The sequence below is a fragment of the Morone saxatilis genome, unplaced genomic scaffold, assembly GCF_004916995.1.
Source record: "Morone saxatilis isolate NCDOM2014 unplaced genomic scaffold, NCSU_SB_2.0 Contig1, whole genome shotgun sequence".
NCBI lineage: Eukaryota > Metazoa > Chordata > Actinopteri > Moronidae > Morone > Morone saxatilis.
Genome location: NW_023339651.1, coordinates 13,061,002 through 13,085,244, shown reverse-complemented (window position 1 = coordinate 13,085,244; position 24,243 = coordinate 13,061,002). Strand labels below are relative to the sequence as shown.

General features: G+C 40.5%; 4 protein-coding genes across 8 annotated transcripts in view; 1 reads left to right on the top strand and 3 right to left on the bottom strand.

The window, feature by feature from the left end:
- The window catches only part of LOC118332217 (tumor necrosis factor receptor superfamily member 12A), a 7,892-nt gene extending 3,689 nt beyond the window's left edge, over nt 1–4,203 (bottom strand). Inside the window, exon 1 of the mRNA XM_035667393.1 lies at nt 3,928–4,203. Within this exon, the coding sequence (XP_035523286.1) occupies nt 3,928–4,009 (82 nt within the window). The 5' untranslated portion in view covers nt 4,010–4,203. The remainder of the gene's footprint in view (nt 1–3,927) is intronic.
- Nucleotides 4,204–5,836: 1,633 nt separating this feature from the next.
- rnf40 (ring finger protein 40) lies at nt 5,837–18,511 on the bottom strand. Of its 4 annotated transcripts, none has more exons than XM_035667334.1 (20): nt 18,393–18,511; nt 16,701–16,849; nt 16,369–16,536; nt 15,667–15,976; nt 14,669–14,869; nt 14,363–14,484; nt 14,021–14,167; nt 13,593–13,667; nt 13,356–13,475; nt 13,048–13,227; nt 12,777–12,912; nt 11,795–11,916; nt 11,358–11,623; nt 11,090–11,219; nt 10,812–10,961; nt 8,090–8,302; nt 7,877–8,002; nt 6,973–7,113; nt 6,752–6,853; nt 5,837–6,373 (listed from the first exon to the last, which is right to left on the bottom strand). In XM_035667334.1, exons 2-20 carry the CDS (start codon nt 16,836–16,838, stop codon nt 6,197–6,199), a joined length of 3,024 nt encoding a protein of 1,007 aa, XP_035523227.1. In that variant the 5' UTR covers nt 16,839–16,849; nt 18,393–18,511; the 3' UTR covers nt 5,837–6,196. The 4 variants fall into 4 exon arrangements, with proteins under 4 accessions (XP_035523227.1, XP_035523221.1, XP_035523236.1 ...); XM_035667328.1 differs by lacking the exon at nt 18,393–18,511 and adding an exon at nt 17,344–17,430; XM_035667343.1 differs by lacking the exon at nt 18,393–18,511 and adding an exon at nt 17,344–17,430 and having other exon boundaries at nt 8,090–8,299.
- Nucleotides 18,175–20,949, top strand: phkg2 (phosphorylase kinase, gamma 2 (testis)). Of its 2 annotated transcripts, none has more exons than XM_035667373.1 (10): nt 18,175–18,288; nt 18,651–18,762; nt 18,859–19,034; nt 19,127–19,181; nt 19,280–19,345; nt 19,677–19,840; nt 19,937–20,027; nt 20,167–20,320; nt 20,457–20,582; nt 20,704–20,949. In XM_035667373.1, exons 2-10 carry the CDS (start codon nt 18,668–18,670, stop codon nt 20,947–20,949), a joined length of 1,173 nt encoding a protein of 390 aa, XP_035523266.1. In that variant the 5' UTR covers nt 18,175–18,288; nt 18,651–18,667. The 2 variants fall into 2 exon arrangements, with proteins under 2 accessions (XP_035523266.1, XP_035523275.1); XM_035667382.1 differs by lacking the exon at nt 18,175–18,288 and adding an exon at nt 18,335–18,364.
- A 634-nt stretch (nt 20,950–21,583) lies between these two features.
- Nucleotides 21,584–23,704, bottom strand: ccdc189 (coiled-coil domain containing 189). The gene is made up of 8 exons (XM_035669834.1): nt 23,697–23,704; nt 23,533–23,598; nt 23,275–23,438; nt 22,942–23,012; nt 22,733–22,849; nt 22,522–22,600; nt 22,009–22,083; nt 21,584–21,916 (listed from the first exon to the last, which is right to left on the bottom strand). The coding sequence occupies exons 1-8, from the start codon at nt 23,702–23,704 to the stop codon at nt 21,762–21,764; spliced, it is 735 nt and encodes a 244-aa protein (XP_035525727.1). The 3' UTR covers nt 21,584–21,761.
- Nucleotides 23,705–24,243: the final 539 nt, after the last annotated feature.

Below are 24,243 nucleotides of genomic sequence, written 5' to 3'. Positions count from 1 at the left end.
CCCGCAGTGTCTGTAGATACAATTGATTCATTGTTCATTGTAAAGTAATGAAAACACAACGGTTCCTATATTCAGGTGATTATACACAAATGAAAACATACCAATGAATATCATATTCCTTTTCTGCAAATACATCCTCCTAAATGTTACACACTGCACCTTTAACTCTGGAACAAAATAAAATAAACTATAACCAGGTGACGTGCAGAAGGAAATTTGCAGGAATCAGCTAATACAGAAAAAGATGTAGTTTGAACAGAACACCTGCAGAACTCTGCGGCTTTCTTCTTCTCATAAAATGACACTGGGAAATTCCTTTGGGTCAGGCTGCTGATGCAACTTAATTGCGTGAGAGAGAATTACTCAGTAACCTCTGCTGCGTGAACGGGCAGGCAGTGTGTGAAGAGCAGGATGTGTGTTCACACAAGTGCCCTTCCGCTGAATTGTTTTGCTTCTGTGTACGTGTGTGACTTCCAGAGAATGAACGAATGTGTCTGTGAGAAAGAAGTCGATGGCGGTTTGAGCTCAGAGAGAAAATGTCTACCTCTGTGGACACAATGGAAAGATTTATCTCTTTTTATGGTGGCCAGACAGATGAACAATTAAAGCTGTGCACTTCCCAAAAGATAAGGAAGGAATTAGCCTGAAGATGTGACACAGTTAACACAGATAGAAAGTGTTGTGTTGTGTAGTGTGTGGTTTTCTCTGCAGGTACTTTGGTTAAGAGACACATATGCATGAAGTTGTACATTTGTGAGCTAAAAGCTGAAAAAACACCAATACAAAACAATATTACAACATAATAGGATAAAAGAAACAATACCAGACATGACACAGCTACAGTAAGTGTAACAAGGAAACAGATATTTGATCGATAACATGAAAATAATCTTTCTTCCTCCTCTGTGTCACACATATTTGCATTGACACTGGTCCATTATAACAAGGAAACAGCCTAAATTGAGTCATCATTAGTGGTAAGTCTCCTGTTCAGACTGGTTGCTTTAATCATCACTGAGAGCAATACCAAAACTATCAGAAGCGAGTTTGACGTAAACCAAAAGTAATTTCATGAATGTTTGAAGGAAACTGCGGCCGCTTCAGTAACAACAACAAGTAAAGAATATTGTGAAATCGAGCTAACTTAGCATCACAAAGTCAAGTTAAAAAGATGTGTGAAACCATAGGAGACATAACAGGGTTACAGGTATGAAATATATATTAAATTAAACAAGGAAATCACTGCAAATCAGATATCTGAGAAACAAATTGATGATGATCAATCTTTGTTCAGTGAAAAGAACATAGTGCTGCACATAATAAAGCTATATACATGTTATCTATATTATGGTGTCAAGTGTGATTCCTGAAGTGCAATAACATAGTGATGGACACAAGTAAAAGTCCTGCATTCAAACCTTGTACAGAAATATTAACAGCTAAATGTTCTTAAGGTTTGTGAGCAGCAATTATCGGATTAATACTGATGCATCAGTGCATATGTAGCCTTTTACTGTTGAAGCTGGTTGAGGTGGAGTTAATTTTACAGAGCAGTAATATAGTCCACTGGTTTCCAACCTGGGGGTTGGCCCCCTCTAATGGGTCACAAGATAAATATGGAGGGCCGTAAGATGATTAATGAGGTAGGAAATAAGTTATACACAAATTTGGAAACTTTGTGAATTATTAGACATTTTACCTCTTTAAGCCTTAAATAGTTTAAATGAAACCATTGGAGAAGTCTATGGAGGAAATGTTTCATGGGAAATGGTGGAACTGCTAATAAATCATAGACATGTCTTAAAGCCCACTGTTACGTCTGACAACGATCCCCAACACACTGCTTTTTAGTAAGCAGTCACCATCCAAAAACATGTTGAACCACTGGTTAAACCTTTAAAAATGTGTTGTATATTGTATTATATGATTATAAAGCATATAACTTAACCAAAAAGACAAGTAATAGTTGTAGCTGTCACATAAATATAGAAGATTTACCCCTGATGGGGTAGAAGTATAAACATGAACAAGTGCCTCAAAATTGTACTGAAGCCAAGTGCTTGAGTAAATGTACTTAAATGTTTCTACCACTGGCGACTTTTCAGTTATGTATTAATTCGCTGTTTGTTCTATCTGTTATTAAAAAATAGCGAAAATGTCCTAAAGACCTGTCTATGTGCTTGTTCTATCTGACAAACGAATGAGTTTCAGTTTACTAAGACAGAAAAGCAGAAACTTAACCGAGAAGTAAAAAAAACTAGTCCTGACTGGACCGAACGTCTGAGTAAGCCTGATGATGTCATAGTGATGTCATCTGGGTTATCGCTGTCTTGAGCTTAAGACTCAACAGAAAGACTGTGTTACACACCGGAGGCATGGACTTTGAAAGAAGTGGGTATTTAGGAGGCAAGGAGGGTCTGATGAAAGATGCAATTAAGTTACATTATGAGAAATATAAGATCCAGTGTTTCTAGAGTTTAACCCATGATTAAAATCTTTTGTAAGTTCCTAAACTTTATGGGAGTGTAATACTAAATTGCTGGAGCACCCCTTTAATTGACTCATTGAGTAAATTCGAATTCAATTCACCTGATTTCTCTTATCGCTCATAACCAAAACACATCCAGAAAGAGCTGAACCTTTGACCCAGAGTGAAATTTCATTGAGCCTGAGAGCCTATGTCACAAATGTGTATGTATGGGTCTTTAGCTGGTCACATTACACAGGTTATTAAACCAGCTGCAGCCAAAAAGCACCTGCTCAAAAACTCATGTTTGAGGCATTCTGACCTCTGACTCTCTGGTTATGTTAGAGCCACATGCTCTGGCCCCAAAGGACTCTCCGTCCTCCAGAGCCAGCCCGCCTACAGAGCTTGACTGACTCATTTTATTGCTGTGGTCACTGTAAAAATGTGTCACAGTTCTTGTAAGCATTTCTCATGATGATTTCAGCCCTACATCATGCAAGCAAGTCCAGCTGGGTTCAAAAGGTCAGTGGAAGGAAAAATGAACCTTGACTGCTGGCTGACCTCCCTCCAAACCCAAACCACATGTGAGAAGAAGTGGTTATTAACAATATTCCAACCATGTTTTTGAGCTTGAGTTTAACTTTAAGGAAACTTTAAGCATCAGTTATCAACTGTCACAGAGATGTCTTATAGTTCAGCAGCTAAAATCTGGGAAGTTTAAAGCCATTTCTTGTGTTCCTGACCAGAATACCTTAAGAAATCTCAGCACCTAGCCCGACAAAGGGTGTTTTTGGGTGTGGGGGTGCTGTGATTTGTCATAAATGGGAAGGGGTGGGTGGATCAGCAGCTGATGTCCAGATGTAGAGATGGTTTCACACGGGACAGAATCTAGATCGAGCATGTTTTGAGTTTAGTGTGTTAAAATGCGTTTGGTAACTTGAATGCCTGAGGAAATGGTCCTTAACCCATGTAATTATTCAAGATTTAATGTTCCCAGTGCAATCCGAGTCTGGTGCTCTCCACTGGGATTAAATCCAAACTTCAGACGGCTATGGAAACAAAGTCAGAAAAACTCTCCTTTTTTCCCTCCCTATGAGACAGTAAAAATGTATCCTTGTGCAGAAAACGGACACAGACACTTCACACTTTCCATGCAGCCTGTCCTTCTCACCCAGGGGCACGGATGGACGGGGTGAAATAAGGCGATCGGAATGCGGAACCGGTGAGAAATGCAGCTGGTAAAGGAAGCGGCTTTGTAAGCAGACCCACTATCTGACTCCATTATAGGGAGACCAGACCACCAGAATTGTAATCCATGTTCACAGGGGTGAGACAATGATACCCCAAAATCAGACTTGAATAAAATTTAAAAAAAATAAAAGACAGAGCAAACAATAAAAAAAGGAGAATTTTACATAAAAAATGAATTTTGTTAGGGAAAAAAATCTTATTTCACTTACTTTTCTGTGCGCTGACACCATAGAAATTGGTCACAGCCGCTATAATAAGTCCGCACAGCGCGCAGAGAGCGTTTGAAGCCATGTCGTCTGCGGGTAAAAAGCTGCTCGCTGTCGGCTACACAATTCCCGAAAGTTCATCTGATTAACAATCCGTGCTGGGTTTCAGCATGGAAAAGCGAGCATCAGAGTGAGTCACCCGGAGGAGTCTGCGCCTTGTTTTAATAGCGCACACACCCACGCTAACAGTTCAACTCCTATGAGTCATTTCCTATGTACTGTACTGCTCGGATTCTCTTGTGCGCACTCCCCGACTCACAGGAAACTCCTCTACCATAGTAATGTGGTTTCATTTGCTTTAGTTCAAGTGAAAGTTTCAATTAAAACCACCTCAGGTAGTTTCGATACATGTATTTTTTCATATTTCATGGGCCACACCCTGCAGGTTTTTCCTTCACAATTTTTTTTTCTTCCCTTTTTTCACCAGAGAGTCTGTGTAGTCTGGACTTAATAGTGTTCTCATTGTTATTACCACGCCTGTCGACGTCATTCCGTCCTTTCTGCCAAAAAACACAACTCTCTGGCATGAGAGTGGGTCCCATACACAGAAAAAAAAAAAAAGAGGAACAGCAACTGAGGCAAAAACAGATGACATTCACGAGAAGAATCTGCCTTTTAAAGGCTGAGGAAAAGTTAGCTCAAAGTTAAAAGTCAGATAAGCTTTATCTTTGTCCACTCGAGTGCCCCTCAGCAGATACAAAACAGCTGTGATGCTCTTTTGCTTTTTGGTAAACTGACATTTGAATAGTGAGTGTGTCCCTGACGCTGGGTGCTGTTATTAATGTCTGGGGTTGGGTGTAGCCTGCTGCTGCAGCACAAATATGCAATAACAAAGCCAGTGGACGCACGCCTCGGAGTGCTATCACGCTGGCCCCATGTCACAGCATTGTCTCATATATTAATGAAGACCATCGGTTACTACGACAACATCTGTGCTGTGTGGCACACAAACGATCACTTGGCACTGCTACTCATTTATACAGGTTATGCACATTCATATGCGTAAACAACCTCTGCCCATGTATTATTACCAATTACTCTTCTTTTTGGGCCAAAAGTCTAACTTAACTGTTCCCAAATGCATGATAAACTTTTTTTTTCTTTTTTCACATATTCACTTTTTCTCTGCAGCCTGGAACTTTTTTTATGTGTGTGCTACATGGTGCGAACTGCCTTTCCCACAAGAGCTAACGTCAAACAGACGCTAACCAACCTCCCAGTAAATAGTTCACATCATCAGAACAGAGGAAAAGGAGTTTCATTGGCTCAATTAGACTAGAAGCATGTTGTTAAACAGATGTTTTTGTACTCGACTGTCACGGCTAACCTTTAGGAAAGCAGTCTAAGAGGACCTGGAGCTGCAGAGCCCACTAAGGACACCCATATGAGCTGACTTTCCACTGCAGTGATTTCATCAGTAATGAGGCACTATAAGCTGCAGATGTTGTGTCAAACTCTCCAATAGGAACCATGGCAACAGGATGAACACACACAGAGGACCTTGCCCAAGGTGATCCAAACACTCCTGTATGTGCTGACTGGGTGCCAAACTAGCTGATTCTTCTCAGGCATTGCTAATACTATAGCCTAACCAAGGAAGTTTAGACAATTCTGACTGTTGCATTTTATATATTAGAAACATATTTAGCTTTACAGATGCAATCCTCCAGTTTGTAAAGGATGGCTTCTTTTAATTTTGAAGTTTAAATTTCAGCTTCACTGATTTTACAGGATTTCCAGCAGGACAAAACAATTCAAAGAAACGCCTCAGGGAGATCAAGCATGTACCACTGCACTTCCAAGTTCTTCAATACATTAAAAAAAAAAAAAAAACATTTAAAAGTGGGCCCAGTTTGTTAAAAGAGGTTGTTTAACATGGCAAGAACGGCAAAGACAGGAAAACAGTGCAGAGCAGCTCAACATGTAAGAATATCACTTTGTGCACAAACAACTGCGTTTATTAACTACAGCACAACACTCAGTCAGATGTGTCACTATCTGTTTGGTCACCAAATTAAATCACCAACTGGCAATGATGATGTAAAACAAGTCTTTCCAAAGAGATTAAAATGGGGAGACGCACTCAGCTGATATCCCCCAAAATGTCTGCCTCTTTGAATAAATCTTCAGTTCCTTTGTCTTTTCTCTATTCTTTTCCCTCCTTTGGTTCTGTCTACTGTTTTCTCTTTTCACTCCTCTGCCCCTCTGTGAATTAGGTGATGTAGATGCGGTGAAAGTCGTTGGCGCCGAAGGCACAGTTGCACTTGGGGCACTTCCTCTGTCGGGTGTCGTAACGCATCTTCAGACATTCGTAGCAGAATACGTGGAAACACTTGGTGAGCACCGTCTCCTTGTCTCGTGTGTTGCAGCAGGGGCAGCGCAGCTTGGCCTGGAGACAGATAAACACATTGTATTTGAGCCAAATGCTGCCTTGCCAACATTGTTATTACCTCTATCCATTGTATGGTACCATAGCTAACACTTGAGGGTGTAACAAGTAAGATTCTTGAAATCCCCAAAGCACAAAGCGACTATAATAATTTCAGGTTTGAGCTCACTTTCTGGCCCATACTCATGAATGAAAAACTGCCACTGCCAGCCAATCAAGGAAATTACAAAAGGTGTAGTATTTTACATTACGACATATTACTTTTTCACAGTCTGCTGCAGAGTCTGCCAGAAAGCTGCTGGTGTTTTTATAACTCCCTTGCTACTAACAGACGTTGATTAAATTCATAAATTTCTCTGCACAACAACATTTTCTCACCTTGTACTGGTTGATCTCCTCCTGCAGGATCTCGTCAGCATCAGAGTACACCTCCACCTTCTTCTGTTTCTCCAGCTTCCGTCTCAGCCTGGACAGATCCTCCTAGAAAGGGATTAAGGGAAAGGGTTGTGTGAGACAGACTCCTCATTGCAATCTTCCAATCAGAACTTGAATCTGGAAAGAGTATGGGGTGATTTTCCCAAGACTGAAATACAACATACCTGTGCTCGTTTCAGGTTGCTGCTCTCCCTCTCCCGGGCTGTGCGGTTCTCAGCCACAGAGACCTGGATCTCCTTAAGCTTGGCCTGTGTGTGCTCCAGCTGCACCTTCAGGTCCTCTGCCAGCTGGGCAGCCTCCACCGCCTGCAGCAGGGAAGGAACCGGACACACTCAATAAAAAAAACAACCTAATGATGAGATTCCTGAGCTGTAATGTGGTGGTGGTAGTAGTAAGCTTGGATAAAACATTCTGAGTCTGTTCTTTGTGCTTTAACTTTAAAGATTTGATCGAGTACAAACTTAAACAATGACACTACTGGTTTCACGTTTTATGCTATTTACTGCAGACTGTCTATTTTCCATCTCTGACGACCATTTTCCACAACATACCATGTTTTTAGATCTCCTTTCATGGCTTCCAGACATCCACTGGTTTCAGTTAAAGTAAGCGACCACTTTTGTGTGTTTTAATTGTATTATTCATGGTCATTCCTATTTCAAGAAACATATTTACATAAGCAACAAGATGACCTCACTAGCAGTTTCCCAGTGCACAAATGCAGTCTTAACAGGTACTTGGGCAATGATAGCAATTACCAGATTTAAGTCACAAACAGGCACTTGACTACTCGCAAAAACTGCGAGTGTGAGAATCAGGACAGATGGTGGGTTTAATTTGCTAACAATGTAGCTCATTAATGCAATGTTTTGTAGTAAACAACCCCACAAATTTTGGATGTCAGAACTTTTTCCCAAGCACCTGAACACTGAAATGATGAAGTGTACAAGTATCACTTTCAGCACATGCTGTTGTTCAGATCCTCTTAAGATGCTGCTTATATTTAGGAACATACGACAACAATCTTAAGTGCAACAGCTGATAATATGAGTTGATCTCTCTTCTCACCTTTCTCTTGTTGAGCTCTAGTGCTTGTGTCCGGACAGACAGCTCTTTTTCCAGAGCGGCAAGTGTGCTCTGGAGGACGCCCTCTTTTTCTTCTAGCTTCTGCACAACCAGCAGCTGGGCATCCACCTGGAGAGTGACAGTTAAAACATCAGTGCCCTGATACAAGGAAAATAATCAATGCTGCATTTTCCAGGCGAAGAATTTACACATCACCTGGGTTTTGAATGTAAGAACTTGGTCAGCCAACTCTTCCTTCTCCTCTTTCAGCAGCTTGTAGATCTGGTTGGATTTGATTCGCTCACTCATCAGCTTGAAATTGGCATCATCCTTCTCCCGTAACTGCTGCAGCAGTCGGCTGTTCTGCTCCTGCATGTCCTCGAAGGCCTGGCCGGTTACATCCATCTCACTCAGCAGGGCTTCCTCCTCCTCAAGAGACACAGGTGTCAGGGATCAAAAACAAGAATATTGCTTCTGGACTCAGAACTAACTTCCTCACCATTTTTAGTTGTTCATATAAAGCATGCACTGGGGGTGTGCAAAGCAGAGAAGTGTTAATTCCAAGTCATATTCCCCTCAAAAGTGCCACGCTTCTATCTAAAATATGTTCTAAAAAAGTAAAACTAATCCATGTGTGTGAAATAAAAATGTTTTGTTTTTTTACAGATTCAATAAGAAATACTAATACAGTTCAATGTCTGGTATCTCTTAGATCGCAGATGTGCAAAGTTGTTAAATTTGAGTGTGCCGTCAGCATATTCCCTAATGTGATTAATTACATTACACCTTCATTGGCCTATTTATGACTAAGCATCTCGAGGTACAATCACACCTGGTTTGTTTTCTGTGCTACAAACATAGCTACAAATTTTACTTTGCTGCGTTTGCTTCATTTTGGTTCACGTTGCCCACTTACAAGCCAACTGGGGCCTATAAACAAAAGTCATATGAACTCACAAGTAGCTTGTTTATTGGATAGTTTTGGCAATCTGTCACCAAGCACAGTTAAATTCTGGCAGCCAGGAACTGAGGGGAACAAATCAAACACATCTGAGTCCAAAACAGTTTAGTTGTACTTTAACTTCTTACCACTTAAGACGGCAAAAGTAAAAGAACCGAATTAATTAGCATCAGTCCAGACTGTTTTACCTACTGTTAATTATGTTCTGCTAGACCTCCCACGCATGAGGAGCTGTAGGCTTTCAGATCACAACATCTGTCTGTTTAATGCTTATAAAATGGTATGGAACAACAGTTAAACAACTTAAAACACTCCGTAACACTTTGGTGTAATTTCCTTTATTTAATTTAATTTGACTTAATAACAGTCTCAGTGCTAATGAAGAGGAAACCTGCATTGTTTAGGTGGTTTTAGTGCAGTTATTTGCTTTGCACTGGAGTTCATATATTCAAAGAGTAAATACTCCTTAGGTGCATTGGGTAAAGATAATAGGATTCATACAAACTGAAAAGACTGATTATATTTAATATAGCACTAAGGTCAACAGCTGAATGAATCTTATTGTGACATGCTTACATTATTTAATGTGGGTGGATCCACTATCTACGCAACGCAAGTTTTAGAATTACTTAGCCAACTTTTGACCCAAGTCAGTTAATGGTTTTTATATCTTCCATCTCTTGACAGCTTGCTCTCTTATTCCCTCAGTTTTCTGACGTACTGAAATTCCAGAAGGGGGTCTCAACATTTACAAGACAGCAAAGCCAAGTAAGTGAGCTCAGATGTGACAGTGCTTTACATACTTGGAATTTATCAGGGTGGCTCAACCAAAAGATTTGCCCCACCCAAAAAGATTTTTTTTTCTTCATTTTTGCATTTATATTTTTTCTCCTAAATGTCAACATGATCGTTTCATAGCACCTCCCTCCTTCTCATGTAGCAGATTTAGACAGCAGTGCAAATAATTTATGCCAGATAATAAAAGTTGCCTCTCAGAATGACTAAAAAACATTTATGTTGTTTATCTTACCAAGACTACAAAGATATTGACACGATTTAGTGCAAAACAAGAGTATCTGAATTTTTAGCCCTTTTCCTTCTAGAGCGCCAGCAATTCTTAATAATTTACACATTTAAATAAATAATGGCAGAGCTTCAAGAGATTATGTTTTCAGAAAATGAAGAAAAACTAACTTACAGACACTCTTAGAACTATAATACGATTATGTTTGCTTCTTGTATTAAAAAAAGTTAAGAAAAGTAGTTTAACAGATGTTTGGACAATCCAGAGTGGCTTCAGGGTAAGCAGTTTTCTTTTTCACTCTTTTTAACAACACAGCTGCCATGCTTACAGCTTTCGGGTGCCAAGAGATCATATATTTATAATTTACATTCGAGCCAGTTATCAGAAATAAAAGCAATAACACATTTTGCAGTAAATGAACCAGCTGATCAGACTTAAATTGGAGGCCACAGCATCAGATTTCAGTTCCTCTTTTGTTGTCTAAGATTAGGAGACAATCTTTCATAAGCAAATGTGACACTCACTGCACTAGTTTCACTCTACAGCTGGCTTGCTGATATTCATATCTGGTGCTGTCCCAAAAGTTTAAATTTGACATTTCTCCAAATAGGGCTAATGATTCATGTCTTCATGTCTCATTTCTTGCTAGTATGAAACTCTTTCAACTGTGTCTTCTTGTATAATGTCAATTTGCTGCTATGACCAATTGTAAAAATTATGCATACGTGTTCAGGCTGCATTTAAAATCCCCTTGGATGGGTAAATGCTGACAACAAATATCTTCCTGCTGCTACACACTGCTGTACAATAGACAAAACAAAAAAGAACGAAAAATATATGGAGAGGGTCTTTTTTTCGCACTGTTAAAAGCATGAGTGTACTAGACATAACTAAACATAAAAGTGGCGTGTCTACCACTTTCATATGTTTGAGGGAACAAAACACACACATACCTGCTTAGTGGCAGCGAGCTTCTTCTGCAGATGCTCAATGGTCTCTTCTGCCACTCGGATCTTCCTGAGGGCATCTTCATCGGCCAGCTTCTTGCTTTCCTTCCTCTCCCTCTCCTCCAGCTCTCGCACTCGCATCCTCAACTCATCCACCTGGGCGGTTCAAGGTACGGGGATAGGCATTGAATTTAATTATTTATTTGCTATTAGCAGCTAACAAAGAGATTTTTGTTACATGCAAAAAAGGAAATGTGCAAAAGTATGATGAAAGGACAACACACCAAAGAACAAACCTCAGCTTTAGATTTACGTTCAGCTGCCATGAGCTGCACTTTATCCCTCTGCTCCTTTGGAGCCGATTTATACATGTCCAACAGCAGCTTCATCTCTTTTTGGGACTCCTGGGCTTTTCTGTTGGGTTAAAGAAGAAAAAGAGTGTATATTAACATTAGCAAATCCCACCAGTGCAATTAGCCGAGTGCTTGTATTTTACCACAAATGGATGATTAAGGCCAACCATTTTGTTATTATAAATAAAGGGGGATGTACTTGAGTTCTACTCGGAGCATCTTCAGTGTGTCCGAGTCCTTCCTCTTCAGCTCATCGCTGCGCTGCCTCTCTCTCTCACGCTCCCTCTCTCGTTCTCGCTCAGCCTCCCTCTCCCTCTCTCTCTCCCGGGCCCGCTGTCTCTCCAGTTCTTTTCTCCTCTCCTCCTCCTCCTCCTGGTCCTCATCCTCCTCTTTCTTTACGTCTATGCTGTCACTCGTCGTCTCCTCCAGAATCAGCACCCCTGTGTCGCCACTTGGACAACGCAACTGTCAATAAAGCAAAACATTTTTAAGAATTACTATATTTTACTGATAAATAAAGTGACACTGGTTATAAGAAATGTATCACAATACATGTTTTGGTTTTGCTTAGAACAACCCTCTGAATCTCACTGAACAAAAGGCAGAAACATTTTGGCCATGAATCCCGCCATCTACCTTGTTGATCTCCATCTGTGTTTCCCGCAACTTCCTCTTATAGCGCTGCACGTCACCTTTCAACTGTAGGTTGTGGTTCTGAAGACTGCTGATTAAGTGTCGCATCTCTCTGTTGATTGGTCCTAAGAGAGTGAAGACAAAGGATAAGAGACAGACACTCAGAGCACCATCAACGTGTGGTTTGGTTTTGAGTCATTCAACGTTATCTGTGCTGTAAATGATGAGCTCAATTGCATGGTGCACAGGAGTGACATCATGACATAAATGACAACTCTACAATCTGTGCTAATAAATGATAAAAATCAGGTAAAAAGTAAATGTAACAAACAATCAACTCATGATTCGGAACAATTCACATTTCTTCACAATTTACTTAACAAAATGACTGAAAAACTTTTTATTTTTTATTTCTTAGAAAAATCTACATTAAATTAAATACATTTTCTTTATCCAATTAAAATAATCCCTTTTCATTTCTGAGGAAGCAAAACAAATACTGCATATACAGTAAACACTGCATATTTACTTTCCTTTGTAAAAGTGAAACTGAAAATATAACTCCAAAAAATGGGCCAAATGACTCTTGCCATGTCTTGTCTGTTATCATTTTCATTTTCTGAATCAGGTAAGCTAGAAAGCTGACACACCTGTGATTAAAAATAGGATTTTTATAAACATATCTTCGCACTTCTACAGCTACTGACGTGAGTAATGTAGGGCATCAAACAAGCAAAGTCAGTAATAAGAGTATCATGATTCATTTTTCATCTCACCAGTTTGAATTCGCAATATATCGTTAAATTTATATCTTCCAGTTACTGTAATTTACAATGAGTTTGCACTGATCTAATAACTAATACATATCTACAGGCAAGCGTAAATTTACAAATACAGTATATACTAATTCCCCACACTATGGCATTATTTCCTTTTCCTCTTCAAAGACTTCTTGGTAGATGTGATGGTGTGTTTCAAAAGGTACCTGCTTGCTCGTTGGCTGCCAGGTTCTGCTCAAACTCGATGCGCAGCATCTCATACTCTTTTCGAACCTGAGCCAGCGTGTCCTCCAGCTGGATGACCTCAGTCCGCAGCTTTTTCTGAAGGGACAGCTCATCACTCTGAACAGTTGGAGACAGTCACACATTGTTGACTATATTGCCAAGCAGAGGTAATAACACAAGTACAGGTTTATGTTGCTAGGACAAAAGAAAGGGATTAACTTTTCTCATCTTACATCCACTTTGTAAATTTACCTCCATGTGCTCAATCTGGCGTAGGTGGGCATTCTTGGCAGTGAGCAAGAGGGCTCGTGCCTCATCCAGCTGGGTTTTCACCCCGAGAGACTCATTGTACAGCAGGGAGAACTGGGACTGAAGACATTTGTACTCTAGAGTCTCCTTCACAACCTCTTCTGGAATATTACGCAAGTCCATCTGAAAAATCAGGAGATGACAGTGAAGCCAAAGATTTAAAAACAACTCGTCTCCAGAATATGAAATGGGTTCTTGATAATCATATGTACCAGTGCTTCTAATGGAACAACCAGAGATCATATATTTACCTTGAGCTTCTCGCTCTCCCTCACAGCCTCCTGGAGCTCCACCTGCAGTTTCTCCAACTCTGCCATTCGGCTATTGGCCAACTCCTGGTTGTGCTCCAACTCTGCATTGAGACTCTCAAACTAGGACAAAAACAAACATCTTATAGATAGGACAAATGTGCATGGTATAACCTTGAGTTACATGCAAAGATATAGACATATATCACACAAAATAAATTACAATTATTTCCTGTTCACCTTCTGAATGTTCAGTGTAATCTGGCCTCCAGGTAGTCCACCTGAACTGCCGGTGCTGCTGTATCCAGACTTTAGCTGTAGACAGCAAATGCAGAACATAGATCAAAAAAGGAACAAACGTGACAGAAAAACAACATAAAAGCACACAGCACACATCCTACGACATCCATCAGATAATGCTCATGTTCAGATAGCTGATGCAAGTAACACCACTTCATCAATGCACACATGGACAGCGAGATGTGCATCACTAAGAACAGCTGGTCAAATAATTTATATGAGAAATAACAGCATGAGCATACACCTTATGGACAAAATAAAAGCACACGCACAGACACACACACATACACACACACACACACACACACACCCTCAAGAAAGAGGCACAGACACAAAAGTTGCACATAGACAATTTCATACAAATGTACCTGCTCCATGGCCTCTGCCAGATGTTTGTTGAGCTTTTGTTCTCTATTGCGGAGTTTCTCAATGTCCCACTGCAGGTCCTCCACTGTCGTCTCCATCTCAGACACCTTGGTCTCAGAGCTGGTCACCTTGTCCACTAACTCATTGTACTGCAATAAGAACAAAGGCACCACAACAGCTGTGTCATGAGTTAAGTACACACAGCAAAGATAATGACTACACTGACGGTTTTACGATTTTCTCATTCACATACTATTTGTGATACACGCTTGCTTGCCCACACACAAGCACAAATATTAATCATTTTACAGTGACACCCGCTGACAATGCCAAGGACCCTGTACCTCCATGGACATCTTGTGGTGTCGGCCCTGCAGCAGAGTGGCCAGGTCTCGCAGTCGGCTGTTCTCCTCCTGCAGAGTGTGGTTCATGTTGATGATTTCAGACTGGCTATCGTCTTCATATGCTGCCAATGAAGACAAAGGTAGTCGTGCAAAATTAGAGTGGAGCTTACGAGTGTCAAAATACCATATTCACATTTATGTAGACCAACAACTCGATAATGACACATAAAACCCAATTAGTAGCAGGTAATTAGTTTTAACGTAGGATATAAAATGTGCAGCACGTGTGAATGTCTCCACAGTTACCTGCAGCCTGGACCTGCTTGCACATGCTGTCGATGCGGCTGTGCAGCCTGTCAAAGACACAGACCAAGCAGGCGATGGCTTCCTTGCTGAACTGCATGCGGTCTTGGAGGTGCAGGGTGAGCTCCTCCTCGCTGCTGTGCTCCAATGTAGTCAGGAAACCCTTGGCATTGTCACTCAGGGGAGGAGGGGGCGGCGATGCATCTAAACATAATAGGAGGTGGTTATGTAGGAGATAACTTTCAATCTTTACATAGAAAAATGGAAACTGTGTGTGTGCTCATTAAAACTTAAGATATGTTTGAGTTCCAGCCATTGACTGACGGTTTAGCATTTTGCAAGTTCTCTGATATTTAAAACATGAAGCAATGAATGAGGCAAATACAGACAGAGGGAGGTTAGCATTACTTAACAGCCTTAAAGGCTTCATGCTTTTTGCCAGAAGAGTGTACCAAAGCATAAAAGGGAAGTCTTCTTCACACCTCCAACATTTTTTGTCGCTTGTCTTTTAAGATATTTTTAGATTCAGTAATATTGTTTCAGCCTCAAAGCCCCTTGAGACTGATTGTGTTTTGTGATACTGGGCTATATAAATAAAAGTTGACTTGACCCTCTGCCTTTTCCTTCATTTTCAGCAGGTGTTTTCACTTTGAGAGAATACACATCCATCACCGTAACCAAACTATGATTCTATCAGATGTTTTCTTGGTATTTTGTGGCACATACATGCTGTTTGATTTCCATCTATCCTTATTAAGCAATAAAAAAAATAGCAACATGTGTAAACAACAGTAGCAACATAATAGAAAGAAGGGGTTTTAAGTTAGATACAGAAGGGGGACTGACTTAAAAGTAACCTAATGTGGTGTCATACCCATGTAACCACCTTTGTTCAACTATTAATATAAAATAAAGTCACATTACAGATTATATGGTCAAATTATAACAATCCATAAATACAGTCAGTGATGGAGCCGCTTGGTCAGAAAAACCCTGCCTACCTGTTGTTGAGTCCTGTGGCGGCTCTGTGGGCGATAACAACTCTTCTGAGCCAGCAGGAGGAGGGGGCTGCTGCTCCTCCTGGCGCTCGTCCGGACGCTCCTCCTGCTGATGCTGCTCTGCCTGCTCCCCCTCATTCTGGGCCTCTGGGAGTGGAGGTGGAGGCACGGCAGATGTCGGTGAGGTTAGATTAACACCATCTTCCTCCATTGGTGTGGGATCAGGGAGCGGGCATGAGGGTGGAGCAGGGGTAGACGTCACCGGAGCTTCTGGCTCAATACGTTTGCGTAGAACGTGCACACACTCTTCCAACTGCAAATCAAAAACACAAGATTTAAAAGAAGTGTTAATCCTCTGGAAAAAGCATTACCATGGGTAAATGTTTTGTGCAACAAACATCAGAATTTGTAAAATCTTTTGAGTATTATTACAATGTAATAGGTCATCTTTTATCGTTAAAGCTTTTAGCCTTTGTTACTGTTTACAGATGAAGAGTAACAGGACAGGGGGGTTGACGTGCAGCAAAGAGCAGGGATCAGAATCAAACCGAGGCTGTTGCAGACTCAGCCTTAGTATATGGTGCGCCAGCCACCAAGACACCCCTAAACCTGTGTTAACATGGTACATACCTTTTATGAACCCAGTTTCAGCTCAAACAGGGTTATAATTAGTTTAAAACAATGTAATCAAATGTGCAGAAGTACCTGCGACCAGTAGCGGTTGACAATCAGCAGGGTGGTGTCATCAGTGGCTTGCCTCTTCTCCAACTTCTCAATTTTCTCTCGTAACTCATCCTCCATCGCCTGTCTCTGCTCCAAGCGCTCACACAGCTTCTTATTCTTAAACTGGAGGACCTTCATGTCCATTTCCTCCTGCACAGAGCAAATACAGACGCCGAGGTGAGGAACAACAGGGATTCTGAATGTTGCTGAGATGATGTGCAGTGTCACATTAGGGTACAAATTCATCGTGATGGAAGTGGGGGAAAAAAAAAAAAAAGATTACAAATAGTGAGAGTAAACACCAAATGACTGACCGTGGAGGAGACTCCAGCTATGCGTATGGGCTCAATGAGAGTGGTGGTGGTCTTCTCCTCTTTTTTGCTTTTCTTCTCAGGTGGTCCAGGGGGGCTGTCCCCACCTGAGGGACGTTTTCCTCCCCCAGCACCTGACATCGTGTCTTCCCCTGCAAGAGACAAAACATGACATGAAACCTTTGCATCGGTACAGCTTTAGGGAGCTACAGATTCGTTTGCAAATGGAGAACTCATTCATTTGATGTCAACTAGCTTTGTCTTCCAGTACCAGCGCAGGGCCACTGATTTTAACTAGTTTAAAATACTGAACGTGTGCTGTTTATATGGAAACGTGTGTTCAGGGACGGTTAAGCGGACTGATATTGTATAAGCCACAGCCCGAGAAGCTGCCGACATTTTTTAATTTGCCTTTTTTTTTGGCCAAGATTAACGAACATTAGCGAACTTGCTAACGCTAGCTATGCTAACGCTAACGTTAATTCTGCGAGAGCTGTTAAAGCTACACGGCGCTCTTTGTACGGCGATATAAAGTCTGCTGGGTTTATTCACTGACCGTCCAAACACGCAGAAGACAATCTGTAAAGAAACTCTGAATGCACACACATATATAAACCCTTGTGTGTCAAATATCAACGTTACAAACCTTCACAAGGAGCGATTGAAAAGGTAACTCAGTGCTGCAGGAAATTACGACAAGTCACTTCTTCTTCTTCTTTGTATTTTCTTTTGGCGGACTGCAATCTCAATTTACAGGTGCATACCGCCACCTACCGTACCGGAGGATGTGGAACCGGGTTTAAGTCTTTGAACATAATAAATAAACAAATAAACAAGAACTGTATTCTACTAAACAATTGTGTGTTTATTAAGAAACGTATAAGCTCTCTCGGTACTTCCCAAACCTTCTCTCATTTGTCCCTAACATCCTCACCCAGCCTCTCTCACCCTTTGTTATAAACTTACCCTCTCTTCAGTGCATTACATGTTCAACATTTTCACTTATATTACAATGCACACATACTTGTGAATTTATCTTACCCGATAACAATAATGTCTTATTCAAACCAGTGATATCAGATCTTAATCTAGATATAACTACCTCCTCTCTTCTATTTCTTCCTGTAACATATGTTCTACCCCTTTGCTGTCTCCATCCCACCTTTGGGGGCCAAATGTCTTTTTTATTAGTGCTTCTACCTTTCCCAAATCAAAGTATTATTATTATATTCCTCATATTTATACAGCACTGCACATCCACAGAGAGAATAAGAAATTATAAATAATAAACATCAGTTGTGTTACATTATTTGGGTATCTTGCCCTAAAATGTAGCTACTAAACCCTAAAAATACTATATTATTATTATTATTATCATTATTATTATTATTATTATTATTATTAAATGAACCGTGCTGCAATCCCCACTCCGGCCTCACGGGGGCAGTACTGCCACACTGTGTAATGACAGACTACAGGCAGTTTCGAGGAATGTGAGTAGACTGTAAACAGAGCTCAGGTTCTGGCTAACTCTTTGCTATTGTCGCTGCTGAATTGAACACACTTATGGCTTCACGATAGGTTTCTGGAGGTGAGATGGCATTATTTTACTGATTCCTTAATTCCGCCGTCTCCCTTCCCCTCGTTGTCGTTTGATAGCATACACGGTGAGTAGCTTCCTCGTTAGTAACTTACGGTCAGTGAACCTGCTGCTGCTGCAAGGCCAAATGAAAGACTCCGCTTGCTCACTGTCATAATGGACCAAATAACAGTAGGGAGGTAATGTGTGTGTATGTAGCGAGCAGATCCCAACGATGTCCCGCTAACTAGGATTCATTTAAAGCAATACAAACACTTCCTAGTCAGGAGTTAGATCAGTAGTTCCTGCTACAGATCATGCAGCACTGTGACAGAGTGAGACATGTGACTGACAATTTGTTGTTGTTGTTATAGATTCATATGCTGTCACCATGACCAAAGACATAGTTGTTGGAGATGAACTACCAGACTGGGTGGGGGCCAAGGAGTTTTACCAGAAATATGACCCCAAAGAGGTGATTGGCAGGTGAGTCCAGCAAAATAACCTGAAATGGGATCCCAGTTGTCTGTTGGGATGATGAAATAAAAACCCATGCTGTAATGTGTGTGAATGCTGTCTCAGGGGTGTGAGCAGTGTGGTGCGCAGGTGTGTGCACAGACACACGGGTCAGGAGCTGGCAGTGAAGATTATTGAGATCACAGCGGAGAAGATGACCGCTCAGCAGCTGGAGGAGGTGAAAACCTCGACCCTGAAGGAGATCCAAGTCCTCAACATGGTGAAGGAACACTCCTCAATCAGTATGTTGGACTTCTGCTCTTTTGGACACTTTAATGTTCTCTTCTTGGGGATTCAAAAGTACTAAAACCGTGTTATGTTTTTTTTCCTTTAGTTACTCTGATTGATTCCTATGAGTCCACAACCTTCATATTTTTGGTGTTTGACCTGTGAGTATTACAACAAATACAATGCAGTGGTCTTTGTGGTCCCGCCGTAAAATGTGAATGTTGTAGACTGGTATCACTCTCTTGTTGTCATTTTACAGCATGAGGCGAGGAGAGCTGTTTGACTACCTCACAGAAAAAGTGACTCTGAGTGAGAAGGAAACCAGGTGAGCTTCAGCATCAACACGCCCCATCAGCTAATTCAATGTGGCAGCATTTTTGGCCAGAGTCACACTCTTGTAGCAGAACAAAGTTAGGCCTTATTAAAGCTTTATAACTGTGTGTCCGCCGCCAAATCATTTATTATTTACATTTCTGCAGAGCATTTTCCAAAATATACCCAGATTTTTTTATGGTGCAGTGAATGTGTTTTTCAAACTGAAGTTTCTTTTCAGACAAAAGTTGACATGAAAGTTACATCTCATGGTTCAGGAAATAAATGAAGCCAATGGCTGCCTGGAAATGATGATGCCTTTTGTAAAACCCGTTGCTCTACAGGAGCATGGTGCGAGCTCTGCTGGAGGCCGTGCAGTACCTCCACTCCCTCAACATCATCCACCGGGACTTGAAACCTGAGAATATTCTCCTGGATGATCAGGGACACATCAAACTATCCGATTTTGGATTTTCAGTGCAGCTACAGCCTGGAGAGAAACTTAGAGGTACATTAGTATAACATGATGACTGAAGGTCAATATTAAAGATCATTTGTATAGACACAGGTTCAAATGATCTGTTTTCTCTTTTGTTCTAATTAGAGCTTTGTGGCACACCTGGTTATTTGGCCCCGGAAATACTGAAATGTTCAATGGATGAAATGCACCTAGGCTATGGCAAAGAGGTTGATCTGTAAGTCTTCCATTTTGTCAACAACATTTATTTAAAGTAACATTTATATCAGTGTATATACCCAAAACGTCATCCTAGGTTTTGTCCTGAATTTTGTTCCTAATTTTTGCTCGCTTGTTTTGATGCATGCGTTGGAAAGCTGGGCGTGTGGAGTGATCCTTTTCACCTTACTGGCTGGCTCGCCACCATTCTGGCATCGCAAACAGATGCTGATGCTGAGGATGATCATGGAGGGTCGCTATCAGTTCAGCTCCCCAGAGTGGGACGACAGGTCTGACACTGTGAAAGACCTGGTAAGACTGATAAACCTTAATGTTTGATGTTTAATTTCAGTTTATAAAGTAAGATACAACGGTCCTTCAGCAGAAAACAGAGTATGTGACAAAATCATGAGGTTAAACCATAAAGCTATTTGTTTGTGCTGCTCAGATTTCCAGGCTGCTGGTGGTGGACCCGACTGTCCGTCTCACTGCTGAGCAAGCCTTAGCGCATCCCTTCTTCAGACTGTACCAGAAGGAGAATGTGCGTCTCTTCAGTCCTAGAAAGACCTTTAGGGTAGGTCACTGTGTTGACTTGGCCTTTTTTTTTTATAGCAGCTGATTTTAAAATTTTAAACCTTAAACAAAAAGAAAAAAAAGTCTCCCTTCTCATCTGTTTTTCTTTCATGCCTCCTCAGGTGTTGATCGTCAGCGTGCTGGCCTGTATCAGGATGTACAGCCGTTACCGCAGGGCTCGGCCGCTCACACGCGAGGTACTGGCCAGAGACCCGTACTCCCTTCGTGGTGTCCGCAAACTCATTGACGGTTGCGCCTTCCGCATCTATGGGCATTGGGTGAAGAAAGGGGAACAGCAGAACCGAGCCGCCCTCTTTCAGAACACAGCTAAGATCATGCTGCTTGGCCTGGAGGACTTTGAAGCATAAAAGGTTAACCTCATTCCTAACCACATTGATTTTAATTTAAACATTCGCATGCGCTGTCATGTCAGCGTTTGTCTTGTCGCATTACTGTGTTTAATTTTAAGATGGGGAATTCAGGGACCTGGATGTTTGTATGCCTTAATATGCACTGTGGTCCTGCAAGCTAAAGATAAGCATGCATTATCTGTGCTTTCATCCAAGTTTGTGGGTTTGAAACTCCTCTTGTCAGGTCATCATGTTCGCAGTGTCAGTTTGCAGAAAACACGTTGCACAATCGTTTGAATAAAGATGTTACAGAAAGGTATGTTTTATACATTTAGGATTTTAGATCTGTAAGTCAGTTATAACTGAGTAGAGGATGTGTTTCTAGGCACTGTTTGGCTGAAGTGAACATTAAAGCACTGTGAATCATTATTTAATATATAATTATTTACACATATTGTAACAGGGCTCAGATTTACAGATATTTCAGTGTTACATGGCATGTATACAGTGTTTTGGAGTGTTTTGGTAGAGAATCCTGTAGCTGTCATGCATGCAGACATTCCTTAATAGGAAACCTACTTACACTAACTGTGATGACCGTCTGTTACTGTATTTCCTATTAAAACTAACAAACACAATTCCCAACTCAGTTCATTCCCCAGTTTAATAAATGGCACTTTTCCTGAAAGTGTGAGAAATGTACAGTAATTATACAAATGTAGGTATAAATTGTACTGTATATGAAAAAAAGAAAACAAGTTGTATTAACAATAAAACAAATGTTTGAGTCAGAATTTACTCATTTTGTGTGAGTGCTTATTTGGAATCCATTATTTTTTGGCCTTGTGGTTGAGCTGTGGAGATTCTAGGGCTCGGTTGTGTTGACCTGCCATTTCTTTCATTCGCTGATCTAGTTGTCCGGACACATGCATCATCTGCTCTTTGACCTCTTTCTCTATCAGCGCCTTCAGTTCTGAGTTTGAACCTGAAAGTGAGGAAATTAAGCAGATACAATACACCAGTTAGAGTGCACTTGACTTAAACATTTATTTCTGCAGTCTTTTTTTATGATCTTACCGAGCATGTCTCCCTCTGACTCTGCAATGGATGCTTCTTGTGTTTGAGGGCCGCTGTCTGTCTTTGCTTCTGCTTCTTTGTCCATCACATTTTGGTTGCAGGAAAAGTACTTAAAAGTGTTATTAAATCTTTTCCAAGGTCGTCTAGAATATCAAGAATATTCTGATTTTCCATGTAACACAACGTAAAATTGAAGACGTTTGTTAAGAGCGAGGAGATTGAAGTTATTTTTATGTTTATGGATTTTCAAAAACAACGAGAAGTTCGTAAATTTGATGCATTTACATTACAAGGATGTCAAATATTTTTAAATCAGGAAATGTATAATTTACTGTTTTGTCTTTTCTTACTCTTCCACATTCTATATTTTCGTCGCTCAGCCTCGTTCTTAAAATTTTAAATTGCTTTTGTTCAGTCCTAGTTGCGTCCTTAAAGTTGAAAACATTTTAAACCTTTTTCATGCTACCAAACACATTTGTGCTTCTACAACTGCTGATACGCTGTAATTATTACCTGGAGCAGAAGAATCCTCCACAGTATGTTTATCCTGGTCTGGGATCCCAGAGTAAGTCAAAGACAAATCAAGTTTTACCTGTGAAAATTAATACTAAAAAGCTCATTATTCTCTCAATATTGTATTTTAACTTTACTAAAATGAAATATGAATCCTAGCAGAACTAGCTTGAAACTATTTGTGCAGAATAACTAATTTCCGGTTTCTTACCTGTGGAGTGAAAATATATTTGTAGAGTTTGTAGTGTCTCATATAGCTGTTGTGTATGTACTGTAAGATGCAGCTCACCTCCTCAGAGCTGAAGAGGTTGATACTAAAGGGAGGTCTCTGTAGGGGGCAGACACGGACAAACATTACATTACTGAAAATGTACAGGTGTGAAAACAATATTGTGAGTAAAAAAAGATTGTTTTACAGACCCTGACTGAGTGACAGAGAAGTAGCTCCTTGCAGTATTTGAAACACTGCTCTATGTTGTTAAGTGGAGTTTCTGTAAGAAATTAGTTTCAAACACATTTTGCATAAAGTTAAGGAACATTTAAATGAATTATTTTAACAAATCAACCTGTAATATTTACCCATCAGCATGCTGTATTTTACCATAGCATCTAAATATTGAATTGGTTGTCATAGTTACTATTAGTATGTAGTTAGCACGAACTGTGTCAGCTGCAGAGGTAACACAGTCAATGTTGAAAACCAGTTCCATTTCAAACTACTAACCTAGATGACAATAATATGATTTTACGTACGTATGTTAGCCTCATGAATGGACTTGATGATGGACAAGAGAGCAGACGTTTGTTCTTTTTTGAAGCTGTGCTGTCTGCAGAAGAGCACAGTCTGCACATACATCTCCAGCAGAACTCCTCTTCTGGGTTCAGGGAGGTCGATGCCAAACACACTGCACAAAGCACTGCCACAGAACATAAGAAACAGTCATTGATCAGTGCTGTGTGATTTTGTATCAATACATAGATGTGTTTCTGGTCATAAACAAGGGCAGAAACCTCTCCAGATCAGGAACGGACTGCATTTTGTCTACTTCCTCCATGTCATGGTAGCTTACATCTGTCCTGAAAAAACACCCAGGGTTCAGGTTCAGACATTATATTTAGTGATAAATAAAGCAGCAAACGGTCCAAGTGATCGAGATTGTAAAAACAGCTCTCACCATAACATCACTTTAGCTTTCAGGGTCTGTGGTTCCTACAGAACAAAACAATGCTTGCTTAATATGCAATGCATTACAAGGCAATAAGAATGGTTGTATATAGTGTCAAATATAAATCTTTATATTTTAATTATGATTAAAAAAACAAAGGATGTTAAACGAGCAGACGGTAAAATGAACCCAGCTGCTAATCTAGATAAAACAAGCTAAATGTATGGAGCCTACCTTTATTCTCGTTTCCATGTTTTATTTCTTTTGCCGAGTTATAAATTGAGCAAACTGAAGGCGTTGAAAAACAGCTGAAAAACAGAGGTGCGACTGATCTGATTATGTCATTAAAAGGTATCGATTGTTTGTTTGTCTTTTTAACATGTAACAGCATTGGTAGAAACCTCACTTTGGCCCAAACAGACTTCAGTGAAGCTGAATAATGTCCTGTTTGGCTACCTCGCTGTATCCTAGCAACAGTATATCCTTTTTTCTTTTTCCGGTTTAGCGCGTGGTACAATCTTAAAAAACAGTAACTACTAATACTAATAATACTACT

Coding starts and splice junctions, on each gene's coding strand:
- rnf40 (XM_035667334.1), bottom strand. CDS start 16,838: ATGTCAGGTGCTGGGGGAGGAAAACGTCCCTCAGGTGGGGACAGCCCC. Junction 16,537..16,700: donor TAGCTGGAGTCTCCTCCACG/GTCAGTCATTTG, acceptor TGCTCTGTGCAG/GAGGAAATGGACATGAAGGT. Junction 8,303..10,811: donor AGCTCGCTGCCACTAAGCAG/GTATGTGTGTGT, acceptor GTGTCTCTTGAG/GAGGAGGAAGCCCTGCTGAG.
- phkg2 (XM_035667373.1), top strand. CDS start 18,668: ATGACCAAAGACATAGTTGTTGGAGATGAACTACCAGACTGGGTGGGG. Junction 20,028..20,166: donor TATGGCAAAGAGGTTGATCT/GTAAGTCTTCCA, acceptor TGCGTTGGAAAG/CTGGGCGTGTGGAGTGATCC. Junction 20,321..20,456: donor CTGACACTGTGAAAGACCTG/GTAAGACTGATA, acceptor TGTGCTGCTCAG/ATTTCCAGGCTGCTGGTGGT.
- ccdc189 (XM_035669834.1), bottom strand. Junction 23,013..23,274: donor CATTCATGAGGCTAACATAC/GTACGTAAAATC, acceptor AATTTCTTACAG/AAACTCCACTTAACAACATA. Junction 22,084..22,521: donor GGAGGATTCTTCTGCTCCAG/GTAATAATTACA, acceptor TGATGGACAAAG/AAGCAGAAGCAAAGACAGAC.